Raw genomic sequence first — 25088 nt, forward strand, 5'->3', positions numbered from 1 at the left:
GATATTGTTGTTGTTATTGTTGCTCGCCTTTTGTCCGTAGATTCAGTAGCTGAATCACAATGAAACTAGCTTGAGAATCACACGGTACACATACAAGCGTATGACTGTGCGATACGAGCAACACCGACACAGACACAACGGCACACACACATACACTTGCACACATGTAACTAACAACATCGAGTTGAGATCACGAACGGCAGTTCACACAGCATGCAAGAACAGCAGCTACATTTGATAGTGAAATTCAGTCGTTAGCTCTAGTCGTGAACGCAGCATAAAAGATTTTCGTCGTTCGAAATTTTCTTTTCGCATTACATTTTTCACTCTGTGCGTATCGGCAGCGAACAAAATAACGTTCTCTGCACAAAATATACAAATCGTGTTTAAATCATCACATTTTATTGAAAATTCTCGGAATTTTTAAATCGATTTCATCACTCTCTATAGCAGCTCTGTATTTACGCTCAAATTTTTGAATTTCAAAAAATTTCCGTCGATTTAGAAAAAAAAAACGTGACCAGCGCTTCTGACATCGGACAAAACAGTTTAAAAAAAGTTGTTGATTTGAAGAAAAAAATGGTGTGGTGAAAAATTTGAAGAAAAAAAAACCCGAATGTGTGCCCTTTTCGCGCTATTTGTTTGCTGATAAGAAAATATCGTCGACACTCTACGGTACCGAAAAGAGAAAAAAAAAAACAAAGAGAAAGACATTATTTGTGTATGGTGCAAAATAGACCGCATGTGAATCAATTCATTTTGTGTGGTGTACACCGAGAGCCTTTTAGCAAATTTATTGTCGTTAGGTGTCCGTTTTTGGTCGTGAGCTCGAGAGTGCATCTCGCATTTTTGGTCGAAAACTCACCGATCCAATATAACCGAAGAATTATTTGCATAAGTAAGCGCTATCGACAGTTCAACTAAGCCGGCACCAACATTTGTGTCCGGTGTGTTGTTTGTGTTTGGTGTAGAGAAAATTGAACAGGAATTTAACCAAAAAAAATTTACCCGAAACGAACCGAAATACATTGACATTGCTTAATTTTGAACATTATCTGAACGTGCAAAAGAAGCCGTGTTTTGTTTTATTGCCCAACAAAAACAGTGTGTTTTCGTGTGGTGAGTTTTGTTGAATAGCAATAAATCGTGTATTATGCGGCAGAATTGAATGCTACTTCAACATTGATAAAACGAACACAAATCAATCGACGAAAGGCAAACAGTTTGGCAGTTAAAACGTAGAAAACGGAACGTGTATTACACATTATTCGAAGGCATTTTTGGCGACAATTGTTGAGTACATCTGCAACATCAATAATTCAATTCGGTAAATATCCGTTTTGCAGTTATCGTGCATACGTTATTAGACACTCTCTTTCTATATCTGGTCAACACCTCCCTTAGCTAAAGACAACCATAAAACATTTGGCATTCATTACATTACGATTGGTCATTGGGCATAAACGATAGCACAGCATCACTACACTTTCGAAACAACGAACGAAAGAAAAGACACACACACCAAATACAGTCTAAAATAAACAAAACGATGTGGACGAATGGCAACGCTGTGTGTTGTATTTATCGTTTCGGTGCATTTTTCGCGATTTCCAATGTTTACATATGTGCGCGTGTTTTTCATGATGTCATTCGGCTAAAGCTCGTATTTTACTAAAATTGTCATCTGCTCGGTTATTTGTGAGGCGAAAGCATCACTGTGATTTACAATTGCTTACAACTTGTTTTCCGGCCAATGTTATTTCATCGCCAATTTACAGCATCGATTGCATTATAAAAACGATCTCGCCTCATTCTCACTTAATGTCACACACACTTGCAGCCATTCGGCTGTACAAACTTTCAAACATATTCCGCAATAACACCATTTTGTGGCAAATAAATTTATCAATACAGCAAAAATTATCGTCGCATATTTTATGAGGACGAGAGGAATGATGTTTGCATGTATGTGCGGTGCGTTGGCGAATATCTGTGAACAAGAGATAGAGAGAACACTGCCTCGATTCGACTGAGTAAACATTTTGCGAACAATTCGCTTCGACGTTTTAAAGTTGTTTTGGATTTACAAAATCGCCATTGACCGATGCAAAATTGGCAAAGATCGTTTTGCAGAGGTGAATTGACCACATTTCAATCAAAAAAGTGCATTTCAATGGCCGTTTTCAGTTTGATTTCAAATCTAAAGCCTCACATGAATTTATTGCAGTAAATATCTTGAATCCATTTTTTTTAGAAAAAGCCAGAAGCTAAATGGAATGGATTTAAAAAAAAACAATTGAATTTATTTGATAGATTGAATGAGTTGGCACCTATCCAACAATGCAGCACCAGTATATTATCATCAGTGACGGTGCAGGCCGCGATTATTTAAACGAATAGATTTTAATTCGGGAATTATAGAAAAAAAAATGATTTATTTGCAGAAATTTGGCAAACATTTCCATTGAAAAACAAAAAATTGAACATAAAAACGCCACGTCGTACAATGAAGCATTTTGAAGGTGTTTAAATTTTTGCCGTCGGCTAACCACTTGTCCATGGACTGAAAAGAGAGATGCTACAATAAAAAACATATTTTGTTAAAATAACACATCGCTTGCGTCTGTATCCGGAAACGAATTCTTGTCCTTCGTTTTATAATTTAAAAAAGGGAAATAAATCAAACAATACAAATAATTGATCAGACGGTTTTTTATGTTGTTTTGGCGTCGCTTTGTCACCTTCATAACCCGTTTTTTTTCAATTGATAAGAAAAACGAATCAAAAATATTCGTTCCTTTATTTCCACTGTTGATAATCAAAATGCTTCCGAATTTGGTTTGAATAAACAATCCAAAAGATAGAGTTTTTTTTCAATTTTCATCGCATGCACTCCAATATTTTACATGCAAGAATACACTTTATATATTGTAACAAAATCAAATGTGTAAATAATGTGAACAATTTCAAATGTAAACGTGGTGCCCAGAACGATTTTATCTGTGGAACCAAACAAAAAACCCAAAGAACAAAAAAAAAAATATTTGGTTTCTTGTGCAAAGAAAACTAGTGGTTGGTACGTAACGACGGTAGCTGAATTGTGACAAAAATTCGAAAAAAGCGACCAGAACTTATGTACATTTATCGTTCTCTCAAATATGAATTGTTTGAATTAAAATTGTATATTGCTTTTGGAGCTGTTTTTTTATCTTTGATTACAAACACCAACAGAAATTTCAGTTTACATTTTTAGTATTTGATAAACATTTAATAATTAAATTGGTGAGAAGAAATAGAAGATTCAGATGAAGTTGTTGATTAACTGGCGCCAATTGACGAAATTCTTCAAATACCATTTTGATATTGGTCGCACAGATTCTCGGATATTCTCAGCTCTGTATTACAGCTGATAAATTATGCTCAATTCTCTGAACAAACAGCATATTTGATGAGACGATTGGATTAAATATGATGTCCAATAGTAAATATATAAACAGTTGTTCATAGTATTCAAAGCATCTTGCAAATCTCTCAAACAATTATCGGTATTTGACTTTATTTCAACGCTAGACGAATGCATTTAACTCAATTGCAACAACTCATGATCACTCTTTGAATTAGTTGAAGTCACATTCGAGGAAATCTTCTTGAGAACTAGTGTTTTTTTATTATCCTCAACTAAATTAATGAATGAAACGATGCAAAGAGCGAGAAAAAAAGTGGAATAAACAAGAAAGTTATTAGATGATAAATTTTGTCAAATGGAAATTTATTCTCTCCAGTTGTTTCGTCAGCCGTGTACAGCGTTTAACATACGACACAGGCAAAATATCAAAATGATTTATTTGAAGTTCTAATCCTCGCATTAAGATCGCATGTACAAACACACACATATGGAAAATCATTACGCACCAAAGTCACGAATGCGTGCTATGCAGAGCTAAATAAACAGCCCAACAAATCCACAAAACCAACGCTGCATAAATCCGATTCCTTTTTTTTCTATCTATCGCGACACACATTTTTTACCAGTTTTTTTTTTAGCTAGCAGTTCCTTTTTTTCCTTTCAAAAGATCGAAAAATTACTTTAAAACAACAAAGGATCGTATTTTTAGATAGATTTCTTGTTAAACGACAACATTGGAATTATTTTATTATGTTTGCATTAGGGTTTTTTACTTCAAGTGTCATCGAAAATGCAATCGGTTCAATTGATCCCCGCGACGGATGCTATTTTAAGCGAGAAAAAACATGATATCTGACGCGTCTTTTATATATATTTTTGTTCAGTTTTTTGTGTGACACTTCATGATTTCCACGAAAATTCTTAAGAAGTACTTGTTTTTTTAAATCTACAACTGATTCAGAGAAGATTTCATCATAAATGAAAAGTTTGACTTTGAAGCATTGCGACCGATCAAATGTTAGTTAAAATCAAACGAATTTCTTACTTCAATGACCATTTTACAATAAAATACAATTGACTTTCATTTGTATAACCACATTTTTTGATAAGACTCTTTCTATTTGTGATTCCGGCATTGATTTGCTGAAAATTCGTTCGGGAGAAAATATTTTTTAGCCATTTTTTAATCATTTACTCTGTTTTTCTAATAATTTCGTTTCATGCTGTTCACAATTCATTGAATAATCAAATTCAAAACGTTGATTTATTGCCGTGAATCCAAGAGAAGGAATAGCGTAATTATCATCGCAAGAAAGCCACTGTTTCTCATCAATTCTGTGGAATTTGCAAAAAGATTAATTCCGAAAATGAACTGCACCTCTTCCGCCATTAAATGTTTATCAAACAGTTGTATACTTGAGTCGCTGCCAAACACCTAAACAGTCATTGCTTTTTTTGTGTTTAGAAGTCATAAACCGAGATCAAATGATTCCGATTTACGTCGCAATAAGACTTTGGACAAATAATAAGAATAATTAAAATTACAGTTTCATACAGACACTTTGACTTTTTCGTTTTATTACTTATCTAAATCACAATCATTGTTATCATTGAGTCATTTAACCTGATTTGTTCATCATCTATTTTTCATCTCCTCGGTAAAACACACATTGACAACAATGTTATTTATATCGAGAGAGAGAGAGATAGAGAGAGAGAAAAAATCACCCAACATGATGTCATTAACTATATAAATTCTTTGGTTTTTTTTTTCTTCTCTATCTTGTAGACTTTGACGTAGAGCGGGCATCGAAATAGTTGAAGTAGAATGGAGCGTGGATTACAGAATATGTCAGATGCACATGGATTGTGTCTGCAAGATTTCGTAACGGGCGGTACAAATAATGGAACGAATAACGATCATTTGCACAATCATCATAATTTGCATGATACAGTATCATCAGCTGTTAGTGTATCATCGGCAATCACAGGTCTTATGTCATCCGGCAACAATAGTTTGAATCATTTGTCACATGACACAACGAACCATCATCATCATCACCACAATTTGTCGAATACACCGGCTTTGCATGAACCATTGGAAAAACTAAAGCGTAAGTTTCTTTCAGTGATTTTCCCATGAAGTTGAAATCAGTTTTCAACTTTCTTTCGATTTTTTCCATATTTTTTTTTTCACGGTTAGTTAATTTTCACGTTTTGCCTTTATATACTGGTACTTCGTGTGTTCATTTTCAATGAGAAATTTCCTTGTCGAACGTGAGGTTTTTTCAAAGACAATATCGTGGGTGGCGATTGTATGCATGACTTCAATTGCAGGACATCCGAACCACACCATTTTTCGGTGGCACAGGAAACTCACACGCATTCGGAATGAAATCCAAGAGGAATTGGATTATAAAGGCGCATCATTCACATTTCACAGAAATTGGACTCTACAAAATTTAACATGGCCAAAACCAATTGATGTCATTTGATACTCACAACAACACATTGCTGTTTGTGTGTAATAACAAAACATACGTTTCTGTTTATTTGTTCTTAATTTGCGTTGCCACTTGTGGCACTCGTTTAAGTTTTCGACTATTTTGTTACATATGGGGTAAAACAGCAATGATAATCATCTCTCACAAGTGCTAGCACTGCTATCTGTACTCTTCGAATGTGAAGATTCACAATTTTCGAAGTGAAGCAAACAAATCGTGTGTTCACATTGTTTTGGCGCAACAACAACAACAACACCATCGAGAAAATTAGATTAAATGTGTAATCGGAGCTGGTTCAAGTATACAAACGGTTGGTTAAATTATGTTTGAATAAGAAGTCGTGTGCTCAACCAAAGGTATCATTTGATAATCGCTTTAATTTGTAAACATCATACAAAATGATGTTGATGATGATATAATCAGAATGAAAATATGAAGAGAAAATTAAATAAAAATTCAATTATGACTGAATTTCTCAATCGTCTATTTGAGATCATACATTGCTGCCTTCTTTTTCGATGATATTATCCAGCAGTCGGCCAGATTTTTATCGCATTGTACGTTTTTTTTCTCTCTTCTCTTTGCCTTCGTTTTTGATACATATCATTTATGACGCACCACATTGACAATTTGAATATTTGCAGGGTTACAAGCGCTAATATCTTAATTTTTCATTACTTTGTTCACATGTCATTTGAATGAATGTAATTTGATCTAATTGTTTTGATCAAACAATAGTTGTCGTTGTCGTCGCTTGTCATTCATCGTACATTTGAAATCGACGCACCAAAATGTATGAGCATCGTGAAAATCATAATCAACTAAAAACACACTCATTCAACGGTATAAGTGTGATATAGATTTCATTCATGCTATTCATACGCCTTGACGGCACATTTACACTGAATGAATCGCCTGCGAATCATCACTGAATCGTTCAAATTAGCGCCCCTTTACATGCGCACACATCGGCACACAAGTGTTACTTTCTCGCATCAATGCCAAGACTATGCTCGGGGAGGAACTGAAGGCTCTCTTCTCTCTATTACGTAAAATATCCATACAAAAAACATGCATTCAATAATGGTATTTTTTAGGGTGTTCAATTAGGCATGACCGCTCATATTCATCGCTACTGATGTTGCTCATTTTTTTTTTGTCTCTCACTCTCTTTCTCTGTATTCAATAAACATATCGCTGTGGTAAATGACGCTTCAATAAATCCCATTGATGTAACACAATCGCTTAATAATATACAAATATCGAATTCATTCAGTCGACGACACAAAAAATTATGAAGACAAAAGAGTGTGAAATTATTTTGTGCGTGAAATCGTGAAAATTTGTCATCGAAACACAAGTGTTATTTCATGTTAGTTTTTTGCCATATGAACCCTACATTTTCTACTGTTTGTGCATCGCCGACTGGAAAATATTTATTCAAATAATTTAAATCATAAAAATATGTCAACATTCACATCGAAAATGTTTAAAGTTCATTTTATTCAAAATTGGGTTGGAGGTCGGATCGGCTAAAAATTCTAATGAATTGCGCCAGTACTTCATGCAAATGATTTTGACAACGGAATTAAATGGACATCATTTGGTATGTCTTTCTGTCTTAATGCATGATGAATATGCATGTGAATTTCCGAGAATATGAACGAACATTGAACGAAATGTTCCCCTTTCGTGGAAATTCAAGTGAACAACAAACAGCAAGATCATGTACATTGTACATTTTGGCAATGTTTGTACATTTAAATCATAAATTGCCTTCAAAATGGCTGAACTTCATCGGTTTTTGTAAAAACAACAACCATTCTCGCATTTTGTTCACGATCCGTCGCTCAGTTTCGTTCTCGTTTTTATTGCAAATTTAACACGCGCACATATACACCACCCGAAAAATGTTGATTTCGTTTTCATGACATTTGTTTCTCTATTTTGTTGACACATTTTCTATGTTCATTTGCATTTTGCATAAATTTTATTTGCTGCACTATTGTTGAGAGTGGCAAAAGCATTAGACGACAAGAATACACAGCACACAGACATTTACACCAAAATGAACCTGATGTAAATTACATTATGTAATGAATAAATGTTTTCTATTTTCACGGTGTATCACCGCATCCTCTCTCTCTCCCTCTCGTTGTCTTGTTCTTCTTCTCTTTTTGTCTCTCTCTCGCTCTATTCTCTCTCACTCTCCTTCTCGGTCTCTTTTTGTCTCTCGGTCTCTTGTGGAAATGAGTTTCATTTGGGTCGTTTTCATAAAATATATCTAAAACTGTGTAAAAAAAGGAGCATACGCGAATCAATTTCAATGCCGCAGTCTTTGAGTTCCTGTTACTGTTGTTGCATCGCAAATATAAAATATTCGTGTCGCTGTAGCCAGCGCATCTCGTTTGCTTCGCGTTCAATGTTTAATCGTGATATAATAGCCATAATAACAATACGTTCGCTTTGCAAGTAATTTGACAGTTCAAATATGCAAATGGTCGCATGATAAATGCTTTCGAAAATGCGTGTCACCACGGAATATTTATCATCCAAATGTATGCACAAGTGTATGATATGCCACGGTGTGGTGAAATATCGCTTATTCACATTTTTAACCTCTTGCCACGACAAAGCGAGCTCTCTCGCCATTTTTTTTACATTTACTTCATATTCCAAAGAAGACCGTTTTCAACTCGTGCTATTTTATTTCGCTTATAAAATATTCAAACATGTGTTTTGAGTATCCGCCCAAATCGCGATTTAAACATTTTATTTAAAATAAATTTCAACATCATTAAAACGATTAAAACTTATTGCTTACATTTTAATGAAACGTTTAACTTTAAATTTGTGTGCCATAATGGAACTCATTTGGGTGGTGTTATTAGTAAATGAATCAGTCGAGGAAAATCTGTTGATAATTTTGTTGTTCAAACTCAGAGAAAAACACACATACCCAAAATTAGTAGAAACGTGTGTGCAAAACGGAAGTTCTTGCCCAACAAAATTTATCGATCTTATTTGAAAATAGTATCAGAACTAATCTCTAGATCTGATTTTGTTGTTGGTAATTTTTCAAGTGCTTAGCATTTTTTGGTTGGTCTTTTTTCATTTGAAACATAAAAATTAAGCACACGTCACAATTAGAAACTGAACAGCAATGTTCCGAATGAGAAAACAAGCAGACGAAGAAAATGTGAGAATTGAGATGTTCGATGCACAATTAAGTGCTGTTAAATTTGTGGTACGTGTCTTCGTGGCTGCCGTGGGTATTTTCATAATTAATACGAAAGCGATCGTCTGTCAAATGAAGTGTATATTTGATGAGGCAAACGGAAAATCCGATTTAATGCATTCAAATGATTTTTTTTTCACTTTGTTTCTCTTTCCGTTTCACATTGTGTTTGCATTTCGTTTTGTCGAACGAATCTCACAAACATCATTTTCATTTTTATGATGTGACTTTGAACAGAACAATCTTATTTTGACAATTTTTTTTTTGGCTTTTCGTTTCGAAAACAAAACGAAGCACAGCATGAATGGCATGAAATGTGATAGCTCCTATTATAGCATGATGTACCATTTCGATCGAAGAAGGAAGTCAGACAATCTACGGTTTTTGGCTTTATTTTAAGTGCTGGTTCCACAATGCAAATACACGGAGAATCAAATTCATTTCGATTTAATTAATGTTTTTTTGTGTCAGGGCTTAACTTCTGTTTGCCTTTAATTATTTTCTATGCAAACAGATAAAAATGAATAAAGAAACGGAGAAAGAAAAGAACAAGTGGAAAAAAGCAGAAAACTCACTTTTGCTTCAGAGAAATGAGAAAAGCGAAGAGAAGCGGAAAAAATGTTGCTTCCATTGTAATTGACTTTTGTTCATTGATTTAATTTTTTCGAACTCTATGCCAAAATCGAAAATATTTCAAATTGATCAATCCACGCGTTATCAGAATCGCCTCTTCCATACTTTATTTGTCAAATACTTTTTGTTTTCAACTTTTTATGCAATTTTTCCTAGTATTTTTTAGTATTTTAATCCTTACTCTTCAATTCTAATCCTTATACTTCAATTAAATAATCTGCGGAGAGATTGTCGTCAAATGATTAAATCGGACTCACAATGCCAATGGCAACTAATAATAGTGTCTCGTTTTTTCTTCTCAACAAACATTTTTTTTTATCTCAAACGCGATAAGAATAAGTAAACATTTGAATTCCGAGCATATTTGTCAAAGGTTTAAAAAAAAGTGATTCATTATATCTTCTTTGACGGCGATCATTTGAAACAAATGTTCAATCGAATTAAATATGGTGTAAAATAAAAAGGCAAAATAAATTAGCGTAAAATGTAAAGTGTGATTCCAATATTGGTAGCATCAGCGATACTAAATGCTTCTGCATATAAATCGCATCATTTTGGATGTGCAATTGGTAGAATACAAAAACAAACCATATGGACCGATCGGGTGCATCTGATTAGGGGCTGAAATTTGCTTGTTTTGCGGACAATCGAAAGTGTCTTTTCTGAATGCATCGCGTACATTTGGTTCAAAGGAGCGTACATAGTTCATTTACAGTAGTTTGGGTAAAGCAAAACTTACCCTTCACTAAACAATGCAAATACCAGCATCAATAATGATAGCGGTAATATTAATATCATTTGTATTTGATGTAAAAATAAAATACACATTAGCATTATGGACGCGTAAACAACAACCAGTAAAGCATTTTGGGGTTCGGCAGATGAGTAGAAAAACTGTGGTAGTGATTTGTTTGCTTTTGGTTTTGTACAATGCATTGATCACTGCCGCACCGGCACAACCATACCGAATTCGTTCGTTTGCTGCAGAATTTTACGGTGAACAAAAAAAAATGAGATGAATGAAGGAGAATAGATTGCATTTAGAAAACGGTGTAGATGCTAACATTGCAAAGGAATACGGATCGTTGAATGTATTTATTTGATGGTGACACAGATGATATATTAATGTATAATAAGCCATATGGGACCAATTTTCTGGCCAAATGGAGAGATTGTTTTCGGTTTCTTTTTCACTTTGCTCGACATGAACAGTTCCTTGTTGTCATTTTACATAGTCGCTTTTCTTAATGTCCATCGTTTTCTCTCTCTCTTTCTTTCTCGTTCGTGTGTTTATGGACCCATTCTGTGCATCGTTTATGTGTTATAATGATCATGTCTGTCGTATTCTTTATTGTGATTCCATTTATGTAAAATGCATAGGCCAAGTGGCTTATTTTATGGAATCTGCAAAATCTCTCGGTCACCATCAAGACATTTGTGAATGAAAATCAGCCAACTATAAACAGAGAGCGAAATTGAGAGAGAGAGAGAGAAATGTTTGTCTGGTTTGTGTGATCCGGAAAATAGGCAAATTCCGTATAATAAACACATTTCGGTCAATGTATGTCTCGAAAACGAAGGAGAAACATACTTAATCCCTGAATGGCTATCGCATAATTTATGGAAATAGTCATAACCTATGCTAAAGTGAATGTCCGAAAGTGTTGTAGAAATGCGTTGGCATCGTGAAATCGAAAATTGTCAACGTCATCATAAGCATCATGTTCCGTTCGACAAGAAATGTCCTTTGTCATTCGATGCGCAGCATATTTTTGCGGTTATTGATGGCAAATAGAAGCCATATGGCCCAAAATATTTGACTTTTGCACACACGCACACACAATTGTCATCAAAGACCGTAATATCTAAAAACACACATAAAAATCGAAATGAAAATCAAAATATAATCATAATGACAATGATGCTATTCATTACATTCATTTATTATGTTTGAGTTTGCGTGCAAAATATTTGTTTTGTGGTTTTTACTTGGTGATTTTTATTTATGAACAATTTTTCTTTTGTTATTTTTCTTTTCGCTTTCGTTCATTCAGTGTATGTGAGAGTTTTCGTATCATATACCTTTGGTTCTCTGTATTTTTTTTTCTATTCTACTCTATCTAGCCCGATCGCTATAAATTATCCGGTTAGAGCCAGGGACAATTTCACATCACATTGCACGAGTTTATTGTTTTTACTATTGGTTCGCCCTTATTTGTCATCTCTCTTATATTGCCGTTGCCGTTCATTGTGTTGTCGTCGGTTGGGTTGTTTGTGTTCACCGTACGCATGTTGATTCGAATGCGCAACAAAAACAACAAAATTTGTTATTTTTATCGTTATTATTATTTCCATTAGTTTGTGTATTTTATATTTGGTTGTGATTTTTATTTGCGCGTTTTGTACACACACAAGCAATTGCAAGACAACAAACAACAATTGCAACAAAAAATACACACAGATCGAATTGTCTGTACTACAATATCGAACCCTTTTTCGATTTTATTGCACACATTCGGCACGGCATCTCAACTCAATAAATATTTTTTGGCGCTATGGCTGAAAATCATTTTTTCCTTTTATTACACTCATGTCACTCTTATCTCTCTCTCTCTCTCTCTCTCTCTCGATTTTTTTCTTGTCATTGTTTCTGCGCATTTGTTCTTTTCTTTTATTTACTATTGCGGTAAATATGTTTCCGATTCAGTTGTGTGTCTCGTCCTTTTTCCTCATATTGATGGTTGTTATCAACGCGCTAGCCATGTGAAATGGACCGTATTATTAGCAAACAAGTTGCTATTTTATCTTTAACCTTTTTGCACCATTTTTTCCGTGTGTTACATATTTTTATGATCCGTTTTTTTTTCTGCCGGCGGTCCCAATAGTATCGTAAATGTTCTATCTCTGAATATAATTGTTTTTATTTTCGGTGTGGTTTGCCAGTAATCACCGTTTTATGATCAACTCAAGTTTAAAATTGAAATTGGCGAAAAAATAAATGAGAGTGTCTCTTTGTGCCGACGTGTACTCTTGGGAAAACTCATAATACCATAAATTTACTTTATTTTGATTAAACAAATCCAAAATAACCAGCGTTAGTATTTACGTTGGTGAAAACACATCTTTAACGAGAAAATATATTATATTTTCCCACAAAAAAAATCCAAATACAAATATGAACTGCGAGAAAATTAGTATGAATTTAAACGTCTCTATCTCGAATTTGTTTACATAAATGAGATTAAAATTTTAATCACTGCGACATTTGGAAAAAGAAATGAATATTGAAATCAACAATAAAATAATTTTGATAAATGATTTTATGTTTTCGAACGCAAAAAAAAAATTTACTCACTGCAAAGTCGTTAAATTGGCCAACGGAAATTTTGTTTTTGATTTTATCTCTAAACCACTCGTGAAATACCATGGCGGGTGATAAATAAACAAAAGAATTTGAAGACATTTCGGAAATAAACTGAATTTCTATTGCTTTGCGTCCTTTGAACTTTTAAGATTTAAAAATAAATGTGTTCGGGCAGCAAATAAAGGCAAACTACGCTTGTCGCAGCCATTGTACACGAATAATATATCGATAGAGTTCGTTTGCTCTTATCGCTTGTGTTTTGTTTTCATTTTGTTGTCATTTTTATTTACGCCACAATGCGTATAAATTAGTTCTATTTGCCGATTTTTTTTTCCGAAATTAATTGTCATCAAAAATAGCCCGAAACGTGACAAACGCTGAATTTTTTTTAACCGACGGCATCAATACGATACACGGCTTTCGTGCGCACCATTCGCGTAGGCCAACAAAACCATTCACATTTCGTATAATTTATGTGTCGAAACATTCCAAGTTTTGTTTGCAATAAATTCTAACGCCGAACAATATCGTATGCATTATATGTCTTGTGATTTTTGGCTCTCGATCGCACATCATTTCGCTTCAAAATGTTTTATGACTTCTTTTTTCTGAAGGAAGAGCGAGAGAAAGAGAGAAAGAGAATGAAGGAAGAGCGAAAACACACAAATTTCATTGAACATTTCATGGATTTCCCGGGTGTAATTTGGCTTAGTAAAGTGAAAAATATGCAACTGAGACAATCATGTTAATTAGCTCGAACATTTTAAATGATTTAATTTATTTTACACATCGATGACATATGTAGGCCACGCAGAAAATTTCCTACCATCATATTTATTATTATATTTTTCAGTATTGTCATAAAATTAACATTTGAAATGGCATTACTTTCCAGTGATACAAGGAATATGTAAAATTAAGAGTGAAAAAAGAGAGAGATCATTATTCTCAGGGAGTTGTAATCGGAGGAAGAAATTTTACAAACAGTTCCAACTGTGTGTGTGTGTGCATGGGAGAGTGAAAAAGGGACGATATGAGATGTAAAACATGTGCACACGCTTTAGCCTAATGTGCGGTATTTCATTTTTTTAAACATCGGCGCATCAGAAGCGAACAAGAGAAAAAAAGTGTCAACGCGTCTCATGTGCTGTACATGAGAACAGCGACAAAATAGAGAAATAAAAATGCAATAAATTTTCCAAAGTTGACAGGGTCGTTAGTTGCTATCATCTATATGGGTAAATAGCATTTGAATGCGCAGCACATACGTATTATTTCAAATGAAACGGCAAATAAATGTCTCAGAAGAAAAAAAATGCATTCGAAACGAAATGCATAAAATGAACAAACATTCTGGAGAAGAACAACACCTGTCACACATTGAAAAAGCAACAAATCTGTTTTTCGTAAATTGCCAATAAAGACGTATGTCAACACATTGGTTAAATTCTCGGCATAAGCAAACGACTCATTACCATTCGAATAATTAGCCGTTTATGAAACCAAAGAATCACAAGAATTTCATGCAATCACAAATCAAATGCAATTGAATGACATTAATGCTTTGGTTATCGTTCATTAGTTAGAAGGAAATTAACCGTGAAATGGATTGAACTTGAAAGATTATAAATTCCAAAAATTCCACCCAAAATAGAAATACCACATCATTTTTATTAAGTTTTCAACCGAAATTTTGTTTATCTTTTGCAGTGTGGGCCGAAACTGGTGATTTCCGTGATAATAGCCATAGTTCAATGACCAATGTTGCAAACAGTCTTGATATCAGTCAACTACATTTTCAACCACCGACAAATTTGCGAAACAACAAAAACAATCGAGATCGAAAACCCGACGGTAAGTATTTGCTCGGTTTTTTCTTTATTTGAAATATTCTTACACCGATTGATAAATCTGACCAAACAAAAATGTTTAAAATGTTTTTTTTCTTCTTTGTCAATGTTGCTTGTTTCGTAAAGGTAATCGATCAATGAATGAGCCAAATGTGAAAGTGGAAAACACCAATTTAGTGATACACGATGAACAAATTGTGGCTAGTGACGAAACGAAAAATGATAAAAAGAATAAACGACAACGTCGCCAGCGAACACACTTTACATCGCAGCAATTACAAGAATTGGAGCATACGTTTAGCCGAAATCGATATCCGGATATGTCAACACGTGAAGAGATAGCTCTATGGACCAATTTGACAGAGGCCAGAGTCAGAGTGAGTAAAACATAGTATAAGTACTTTAATCCGAATGGCTTTGCTTGGATATTTTGTTAGGCAGTTACTCTGTTGCGCATTCGATATTGTGTCGTTCCCGTCGCCTGTTGGTTCCAGCCACGGCAGCTCAACAGCATTACATAGAAATGTTCTCTTTGTCTCACACGACCGACCGACGGCAAATCCAAAAAAAAATACTAAAGAAACACGATTTTTTTGCGCAGTTTTCGTCATCATTCGTTTTTTTTTTGTGCCAAAACGAGAGAGAGCCTGGATATCCAGATTTGGCATTCATTTGCCTTTTTGATTTTTCACGTGTTGAAAGAGTGTTTGCTTTTTTTTCTCTTATTTTCACGCCACCATCATGACGACAACGACAATAATGACGACATTGATTCACAAACGCTCAATGGCAGAGCCCGGGTATTAAGTTGACTTAACCTATAGGAAATGAATCTCCAAAATACTTTAATACTCCGGCAATTTAAATTTAAGACAACAACAACATAAACAAAAATTGATTTTTCTGCACTCATTTCGTCTGCCAATGAGCGAGAATCTAGGTTGACTATGCATTAAATACTTTAACAAATAAATCGATTTCGATTCGGATTTAGAGATGAAGGTTAATCAATTGCACTTCATGTTTAGTCCTGCATTCAAACATCTAATCCTGTAATAACTGTATTTGCTTTTGGTTACTAGCCATCGATCCAATCAATGGATTCGGTACGTTATTTTTTTATTCGTTCTGGGAAAAAAGTTTGTTTTTTTTTTTTATTTCGTCATCAAACTCGGTAATGAAGACATCATTTGAATTTTTTCCCAGCTCATAATTTTTTTTTCAAACGATAAATAAATGAGCGTTTCATTGAGATCAACGGATGTTTAGCCACGGCCATGTATAATTGATTTTTACGCCAATTATTAATGGCTTAATCGGCCAATTCTATGGGAATTTCGACCAAACTGTGTAGATATCAGTCGTTAAATATCACTTTAAAGCCAGAAAATGGCATGCAACTCAAATATCAAGCGAATAAAAAAAAACTATTCGAAAATTCGAAAATGTTGTTAAACTTGTGCAGTATTTTAGTTCCGGCTCATTATGGAGGCGCGCGCGCGATACATTTAATGTCATTTGAGCAGAAAATTACCAATAAATGTCGAACACGCGCTACCAAAGCCCCCTTTGGTGACTGTGTATATGTGTAATTTGGTTGCATTGGAAATGAAATCGTTATTCACAACCCCGAACGAGCAGCGCCAGTGCTGTTTTATTTGAATAAAATTATTGGCGTGACATAAATATTAGTTTTGCACGTGCTAATTCGTGTCGAAATCTAATTTAAATTCAAATGAAATTTTTGCGCGATTTGGGGTTTACAGGCACGTAACATACGAAAAATATGTTCACTATTTCATTTCTATACTCGAGAGATACGCAGAGATTTTAGTTTAATTTTTACTTTTTCATTTGGCCAAAATGCCCGTCTTTTTTTTCTCCTCTCTCTCTTTCTCGGTTAAACAACCAACACGTGCGTATAATGATATTGGTGCACGTTGATCGTGCTTCTAATATGAAGCGACCACAAAACAATGAAAAGTGAATGCATGATAAAAGCAAATAGCGAATGGGTATACTGGTCTTTGTCCTGCTTCGGCAAATTGCAGTGGATAGAAGCAATGCATCCCTGGGCTTTCGATTATTTACCGAAATTATTTGAAATCATTCAGCATTCCATGTTTTTGGATTGTTTGCGAGTTTATGGCTGAAAGAGCGTGTAAATTGGAATGCAACAAAATGGAATATTGGTTTATAAAATGCAATTTATGGTGAACATAATTTACAGAAATTTACCAATGCATTTATAAGAGTGCCATTGGGGTTTGGTTTGGGATGCACAGCTATTTTGCAATATTGACGCTGTGATTGTGAAATTCATACCCCCTCAAAATCTATATGTATGTATTTTTCGGAGGTGTTGCGTTTTTGTGAGTGAATAAATCGGTACGGTGTGTGTAGATTTGTTTTTGAACGGGTTTGTTTCGAGAATATTATGATTATTATTGAAATTGATGTAAATGCCCGGATTACAAAGTTAATCCGAAACAATGCATGCGCTCGTGTATCGAAATCAGCATATCGAAAGCAGTGAAAATTTATTTCGTCGACTGGCAACGAAAAAAAAAGACACATGGAACACTAGTCGGTAGAAGCAAGCAAATAAAAATCATCCCTTGCTGCTGCCAACTCATGACGATGAAATCATGATAGTCAACTCGTCTGGACACTATCGTAAATTCCAAATGAATGTGAAAACAGATATTTTTTTCTCGTAACATACCTCGAAACAGATAATTCAATCTCAAAACGAAAATGTTCCCTTAAATTTTTCAAAAGTTAATTTGTTTTTAGCATGTGATTGTCTCCCTCATTTTGTGTCCAACGAAAATCGATTGAATTCAAGTCATCGTTGTCTAGATCGTTGTTGTGCAATAATTTATCGAAAATGTTGTAATTTATATCGTTTGTGTGCATTTATTACGCATCGATAATCTTGATTGATAAGTGTTTTCATTTCTAATCGCCAAACAAAATTGCGAACAATTGAGAAAAACCGCTCGAAAACGTACGAAATTCACATGTGTCGACATTTCAACTGCCGCACAGCACTTTCAATTAACATATGACAAATTTATATGAGCAATAAAAATAAAAACGCGTCAATTTCCATTTGATTGAGTTAATCGTGTCATTCCATGTAGTGAACATAAAATTCTCGATTTCACTCTGCATGAGCTCTCAACGCACCGACAATCATGAACTATTGCATTGAAACGAACCCATTAAATGGCATTTAAAGAACAACATCGGTAATAAATGCAATCATTTAAACGATAAATTGAAGTATTAGTTGGGGCTACATTGAGATAAAATAAGAAGGAAAAATAGATGAAAAAAAAATCTATACGCATCGCAGTCTATCTACACGATGTAATTACATGGAAGTTTTTGATGTGTATGTGTGCGTGAGCGCGCCACCACTGCGTAATACCACATAATTATTTTTTTGCACCCCGAAAATTATTCATTTATAAATGGATATATGGAAACCGTCCGTCATTCTGGTTCGTACACGCCATCGAATGGGTGGCAACGATGCCAGACTCGAAATGAGTTGGTAAAACAAATTACGCACACACACACAAACATAGTGGAAATAGGAGATTTTGGTGCAGAATATTCGTTAATAAGATATCGCGAACGAATGTGCGCTCTATCTCGTCTCTGTTTTCGTTCTTTCGCCCTATTTCGGCCGTTAATCTCATGAAGTTACAGCAAAACTGTGCGATAGAGAAAGAAAGTTTAATTTTCTTCGTTGGCTTGACGAGAAACGTCAAACAACCCCTTTTTGCAGAAAGTTAATCTGCTTTATGAGAGCTAATCTTCGTCATTATAAAATCAGTCGACTGTAAAAGAACAGTAGGACATTTTCATTTTATCGGATCGCAACCAAACAGCTCGGCATCAACAGCAGCAGCGACAAGTGACGGGGACAAAATCTCTTTCGATGCGATAGTTTATAAATATATATTCCAAACCAAAGTTGGCTGGGTGAACGCAACAAAATTGAGTAGTTGAAATGACTTTAACAGAGAGATTTCGAATATTATTATTAGAAGTGGACAAATGGAAAACATATTTTATTGAATGTTTCAATAAATTGTTATGACACCATACACATACACAAGCTGCTTGCAAATTGGACGTTCGTATTTTACGACATAGACGGTACATTTGAAACTAATGCCATATTTATTGTGCAATCGCATAATTCGAAACATGTAAATCTTTTAATGACTTCAAAAGATAGCGATAAATATGGTGTTCAAATAAAATTGAATATTAAATAATTTTCCGAGATAATTGAATTATATCATCATTAATGACTCCTGTTTTGTATTGTTCAAAATGAAGTAAAAAGTCGCCGAAAATTAATCGTCATCATACACATATTTTGATGTATGACTTGCTATCTAAAACAATTATTTTATTGTTTTATGGACGGCAGTTTGTTTTTTTCTCTCAACTCAAAGCGCGGAAAATTTTCCAACGATGTCATCACAAACATTCGAACAATTTCTTTTTTTTAATTTAAAATCATTGATGCATTGCATTTTTCTCGTTTTCACGATCTGTATACACCGAGCACCTTATTTCATGAGGCGCGACATTTAAGATGAACGCAAACAGTAGCAATTCCCCATTTTTTTTTTCGCCATTCTTCAAATAAAACGACAGACGCTATCTGTTTGTGTGCATCTTCGAATCGTGAAGGGAATGTCGAGAGGGTGGTCTTAGCTTCAATGAACATTGACTGACATTGGCATTATTTCTTATTATTGAATGTATTTTAGCCGTTGTCGTGGTTGCCTATCCATTTTAGCGAATGCGTGAGCGTGCATGTGCGTCTCGAACAGATAGATGGTAAAAGTAATTTATTTCGACATTTTCTTTCCATCGATTACTCCAGCAAAAAAAAAATAAGAAGCAAAAAAGACGAAGAGAGATCTAACGGTCGTGTATCATTTGCACATGAACACAGAAAGAGAGTGAGTTTAACGTCGCACACTGTTTATTATTTGAAGTGCACATTTACAGGCTGAAAGGAAAGAAAAAACACACAGGCGAAAGGGAAGATACGCGTGTGTCGAAACACCGAAAAACGAATAATATATATATTAAAATATATCCAGTATGCCGACGCACCCGCCATTGTTAAAAAAATTGAGCGTGTATACGATGCGCACAATTCAATGTGCACAGTCGTCTCAGCTCACGACTGGCTGTTCTCTTTCTCACATTTTTCGTCGACTGTATCAGCATCAGCAGTAGCTGCGAATGCCAACCAAAACGGCATCCTCTATCAATTCAATCAACCACTAAATACTAAACGTATAATAATGTTTTCGTTTATGTGCGCATCCATGTGTATAATTGTGTGGGGGAAAATGAAGATAAACGACATTTGCTATACATGCTTAGAGAAATGTTCGGTGCCGAATATGGCAGGAAAATAAATTTTCGGAGGAGGGAAATACAAGTAGGAAATCGAGAGGAATGGAAAAGCGACCGAGTGAGAGAAGTGTATGAAAAATGTCGAAAGGAAAAAAAAAAGAAAAGAAAATTCGAATGGAAGCTTCGACAACGTATTTATTATGTTGTTTTTGAGAATGGAGCTGTTGGTGCGTATTTTTTGGACGAACAGAGATAAAATGAATTGGTTGATATCTTTGCACGTCGATTGTTCCATCTTCATTTGTTTTGCTGTTTTGTGTCTTTGCTTTTTTTCTGCTTCTTATTTGGGAAGAGCCGAACGATAATGCGAAGCAATCCTACGCACATTTCATCTTCGGTCGAAACAATGTGTTGTAGTAAATAGAAGCATATTCTTCCATTGCAAAGCAAAACTATTATGTAAAATCCACCATTATGTCTCGTTTATTTACCCAATACGAAAATGTCATATTATCATTGTTGCCGGCACGCATTATCATACAGTCACAATACACAAACATACACACACAGTGATACTCACACTCAAAATAGATGAGTTGGGATCTTTTGCTTGGTATGTACGGGTTGTTGTAAAATATTTTGCTTTCGTTTCGTGTCACTTTGGATATATTTGCTGTTGTGCATGTTGATCATCATTTTCTGGTTTTTGACAAAATGCGGAGCCAATTTATATACATCAAACCATACCACGACGATGGCAACGACGGCGGCGACGACGATGGCACCGAAACAACAAAACGAGGGACAAAAGGGGGGTTAAATTGTTGGCAAACACACAATTGTGTGTGTTCAATCCATTCGTAGACCCATTTGCCAGCCTTCATTACATAATATTTATTTAACCCGTACTGACATTTATATAAATATTACAAAATTGTGCACGAACACCACTCTCCCTCGCTCCCCATGGTTCTGTCTCTCTTTTTTACTTTTCATGTCATTTCCTCTCTTTCATGCTCTTTTACTCAGACCGAAGATGAACGATCCAAGTGTTTTGATAAAATATTGAAGCGCATCCCTGCTTAAATATTCAACAATATGCTAGCACGAAAAACGTGCTGAAGAATATGAATTTATGACTAAATTTAACCGTTTATAATGTAGGCAACCGTAGCACAAGCAGTAGTTTGCAAACACTATTGCAGCCCGACGAAAGTCATGCCAAAATGGCAACGATACGAGAAAGATGAAGACGACGGGAAAAGGAGAGAGAGAGAGAGAGTGAGAAAAATCGTATCTGCATTGCAAAATATGGCTAGATCTAAATTAGAATTTATTATTCTGTTTTGCCAGCCGATAACAAAGACTAATTTTGCAATGCCACTACCTATGTTGTCGTGTCGTGTCACTACATTCTCTTTCTGCGCTCGTCGCTCAATGCAAAATACACATATATAAAATATAGTTAATTTAAATCTTGATTTTGATGAATAAGTAAACATGCAATAAAGTATCTTTTTTCGTCTCTTTCTTCTGTAGGTTTGGTTTAAAAATCGTCGTGCAAAATGGCGTAAGCGTGAACGTAATGCAATGAATGCGGCTGCTGTTGCTGCGGCCGATTTCAAAAATGGTTTCGGAACGCAATTTATGCAACCATTTACCGATACAGATGCATTGTATTCATCATATTCGCCGTACAATAATTGGGCAACAAAGGTCCCATCACCATTGGGTGCAAAAACATTTCCATGGCCGGTAAATCCATTGGGTTCGGTTGTAACACCGAATCATCATCAAAATTCCGTAAATTGTTTTAATTCATCATCGTCAACGGTCAATATGAATTCGAGCGGTATGTTGGCCGCAACTGGAATGAGTGCACCATTAACAGCAACACCAACACCGGGCACATCATGCCCGTACACCGGTGCAGCAAATCCATATTCGATGTATCATCGTACACCGACTGAACCATGTACAGCGATGTCATCTAGCATAGCCACACTGCGATTGAAAGCAAAACAACATTCATCTGGTTTTGCCAGTCCATATTCAGCACCATCGCCGGTATCGAGGTCCAATTCGGCCGGTTTATCGGCATGCCAATATGCTGGCATTACTGATGTGTGAGATAACGGTTTTGGGACCATATCAAACATATTTTCGAATCATTCATTGTATTACATCAACAATAACATGAAATTCAAACAAGAATCAGACGATGGTCCCATGACATTGGCAATATCCAAGGAAACTGACGACGAGGATGCTGCTAATGCTGACAATATTCCAAACTAAATAAAAAATAACATTTAAAATACACACACACACACACACAACACACAATCAATCCAATTCGTAAGCAATAGAGTATTAAATTCATTCATCCATTGTTGTTCAATTCAATATGTACACGGTGCGTGACTTTCGTGTTCGTGACTTTAAAGTTGAATGCTATTTCTTTTGAGAAGAAAAATGGCATTTGAAAGGTTTCCATAAAAGCTTCTGAACAGTTATTAGGTTTGTTTGCACACAACTATTCCTTCGTTTGGCTTGTTCGAATTGAAAGTAAAAACAAAACAGAGAAACGAAGAAAAAATGAGAAAACACACACATTTATATATATACAGATGTTTTGCGTTTAAGTTAGAGTTTAACAATTATAAATCTGAAACTCACTCAAAATAAAGTTGTAAAATGCATTGTTGTGCAATTTAATTAAGATTTTGTTTTTGATGCTGAAATGCCCTGATTGTAGCACGATTTAATTATTTGATGTAAAACGAAATGGGTTGATCTAGATCTAGTCTTATTTCTTATTTCAATGCCATTGATTTTATTTAAGAATTTTTTTTAAAAGAAATATTAATCGGCGAGAATAGATTCTTTTGTACACAAACACTGGCCACAAAATACATAATTTAAAAAAAATTATTATAACATTACACACACACTGATTGCGAGAATAGAATGAATAAAGAAGAGGAAAATCCACATGAAAAGCCATTTGAATACCTTCAATTTAGCGTTAAATATGGTACATTGTAAGGCTATAGAGAGTGTAAGATTTTTGATCAAAATTGATCACAACAATGAATGGCTATTAGATTTTATTGGTCATGGCATATTAAACGCCAATTTTATTATTAGATAATAGGCCACTAAGTGAAATACCATTAAATAAAAAAATGCATGTATGATTAGCTGTAAAATAAGGGGTCATCATCGCCACCATTATCACCAAACACTTAGTATTTATGAACCGGGAATAAAGTGGCAACAAAAAATGGCATTTTCATCCATTTACAAATTTAAGCAAAAAAAAAAGTGCAGACGTTACCGGTACTTACCATTTAAATTAAATTAATGCTATATTGTCAAAAATTCACTACAAAAAAAAATTTAAGAATGACTAATCAGTTTTTAAGCAAGAAATATTTAAGATTTTCATTCGGTAAATATCACACAAACCAAAACTAAACTGAACAAAAAGTAAAAAAAAAAATCCGAAGTTCTCAATGGATTAATCATTTAAGCAAACTTACAAATTTTATGGATGTAAATCTAGGAAAAAAAGACAATACTTAATCGTAATCTATAACCAATGTGTGAATGTTCTACGTCATTTTGAAGAAAGAAAATCTGTTTGATGAATAAAAAGAAAACAAGGTAACATTTGTATAATTTGATAAATAGAAAACAACAACAAAAAAACTAGAATGCGAAATCTTCCGCATTAGCATAAGCAGATAATATAATCGACATTTTTTTTTTTTTGGTTTTTTGGCGTACATTGCATTTGATCTGACTAAGTTTTTACTATGGCTTATAAAAAGAGAGATAAGTAAAGAAATGATAGAAATCGTCGGTTTTGATATCGCGGAATGTCGATGTGTAAATAATATCAAACTGAATATATAGAGATATAAATGTGTAGTATTTAAGTAGCGGGAGTGGCATGTTTCTAGAAAGCAAACGATGGATTTTTTTTTGAATATATTACAATGACCGGCCACATCGCGACTCTCTCACACATACACACACATACTATTTTATTTGACCAGTTCAAACAGAGCGGAAAAGAAAACCATTGAAATTAAGTTGATATTTTTATTGAGCATTTGAATTGCGGTGACAAACGATTTACGATTTACATTTCTATAAATGTTGATCGAATGAAATGAAAATGGTTATTCACAAAGTTCAAACAATTTACCGATTTGTTGTATCGATTGACACAAATTTTCTTCTCTTCACCATTTAATGGCTGAAAAAATAGACATATTAGAAATATGTGAAGAACCATTCAATAGAAAAATCAACTAGAAATAATCAATGCTACAGAGTTTCTTCTTTAAATTACTTACACAAATTGTATTTCCTATAAATAATATGGTAAACTTTCTTTCTTGAACGAAAAAAATACACAAACATTTGTAGATAGTACAAGAAAGGAAGATCCATTATTAGTATTGTAACGAATCATTACAAAATCCACATACACAGACACAAAAAAAACCAAATCTTACAAATATTTAACAATGTAATGATACTAAATTAAATACCAAATTAAAGATTCAATATAAATTAATAATAAAATGAGAATAAAAAAAAATCCACATCAAATGTTGTTTCAATTTAACGAAGAAAATAAGGTTAAAGGGTGAGCGGAAGGACTATCGAAGAGTGCATA

The 25088-nt window shown here is 34.4% G+C and overlaps 1 protein-coding gene across 2 annotated transcripts; it reads left to right on the plus strand.

Annotated features, from left to right (window-relative positions):
• Positions 1-264: 264 nt before the first annotated feature.
• Positions 265-24528, plus strand: LOC116341717 (pituitary homeobox homolog Ptx1). 2 transcript variants are annotated; one of them, XM_031768955.1, is made up of 5 exons: positions 265-1327; positions 5196-5520; positions 14856-14999; positions 15122-15372; positions 21935-24528. In XM_031768955.1, exons 2-5 carry the CDS (start codon positions 5235-5237, stop codon positions 22523-22525), a joined length of 1272 nt encoding a protein of 423 aa, XP_031624815.1. In that variant the 5' UTR covers positions 265-1327; positions 5196-5234; the 3' UTR covers positions 22526-24528. The 2 variants fall into 2 exon arrangements, with proteins under 2 accessions (XP_031624815.1, XP_031624816.1); XM_031768956.1 differs by having other exon boundaries at positions 265-1119.
• The last annotated feature ends 560 nt before the right edge of the window (positions 24529-25088 follow it).

Source organism: Contarinia nasturtii, unplaced genomic scaffold (assembly GCF_009176525.2).
Source record: "Contarinia nasturtii isolate CC-2019 unplaced genomic scaffold, AAFC_CNas_1.1 Cnas_scaffold_745, whole genome shotgun sequence".
NCBI classification, from domain to species: Eukaryota; Metazoa; Arthropoda; class Insecta; order Diptera; family Cecidomyiidae; genus Contarinia; species Contarinia nasturtii.

What these genes read in the sequence shown, in the direction of transcription:
- LOC116341717 (XM_031768955.1), top strand. Translation starts at nt 5,235, where the DNA reads ATGGAGCGTGGATTACAGAATATGTCAGATGCACATGGATTGTGTCTG. An exon ending in ACCATTGGAAAAACTAAAGC is followed by an intron (nt 5,521 to 14,855) that starts GTAAGTTTCTTT and finishes TATCTTTTGCAG; the next exon opens with TGTGGGCCGAAACTGGTGAT. An exon ending in TCGAGATCGAAAACCCGACG is followed by an intron (nt 15,000 to 15,121) that starts GTAAGTATTTGC and finishes TGTTTCGTAAAG; the next exon opens with GTAATCGATCAATGAATGAG.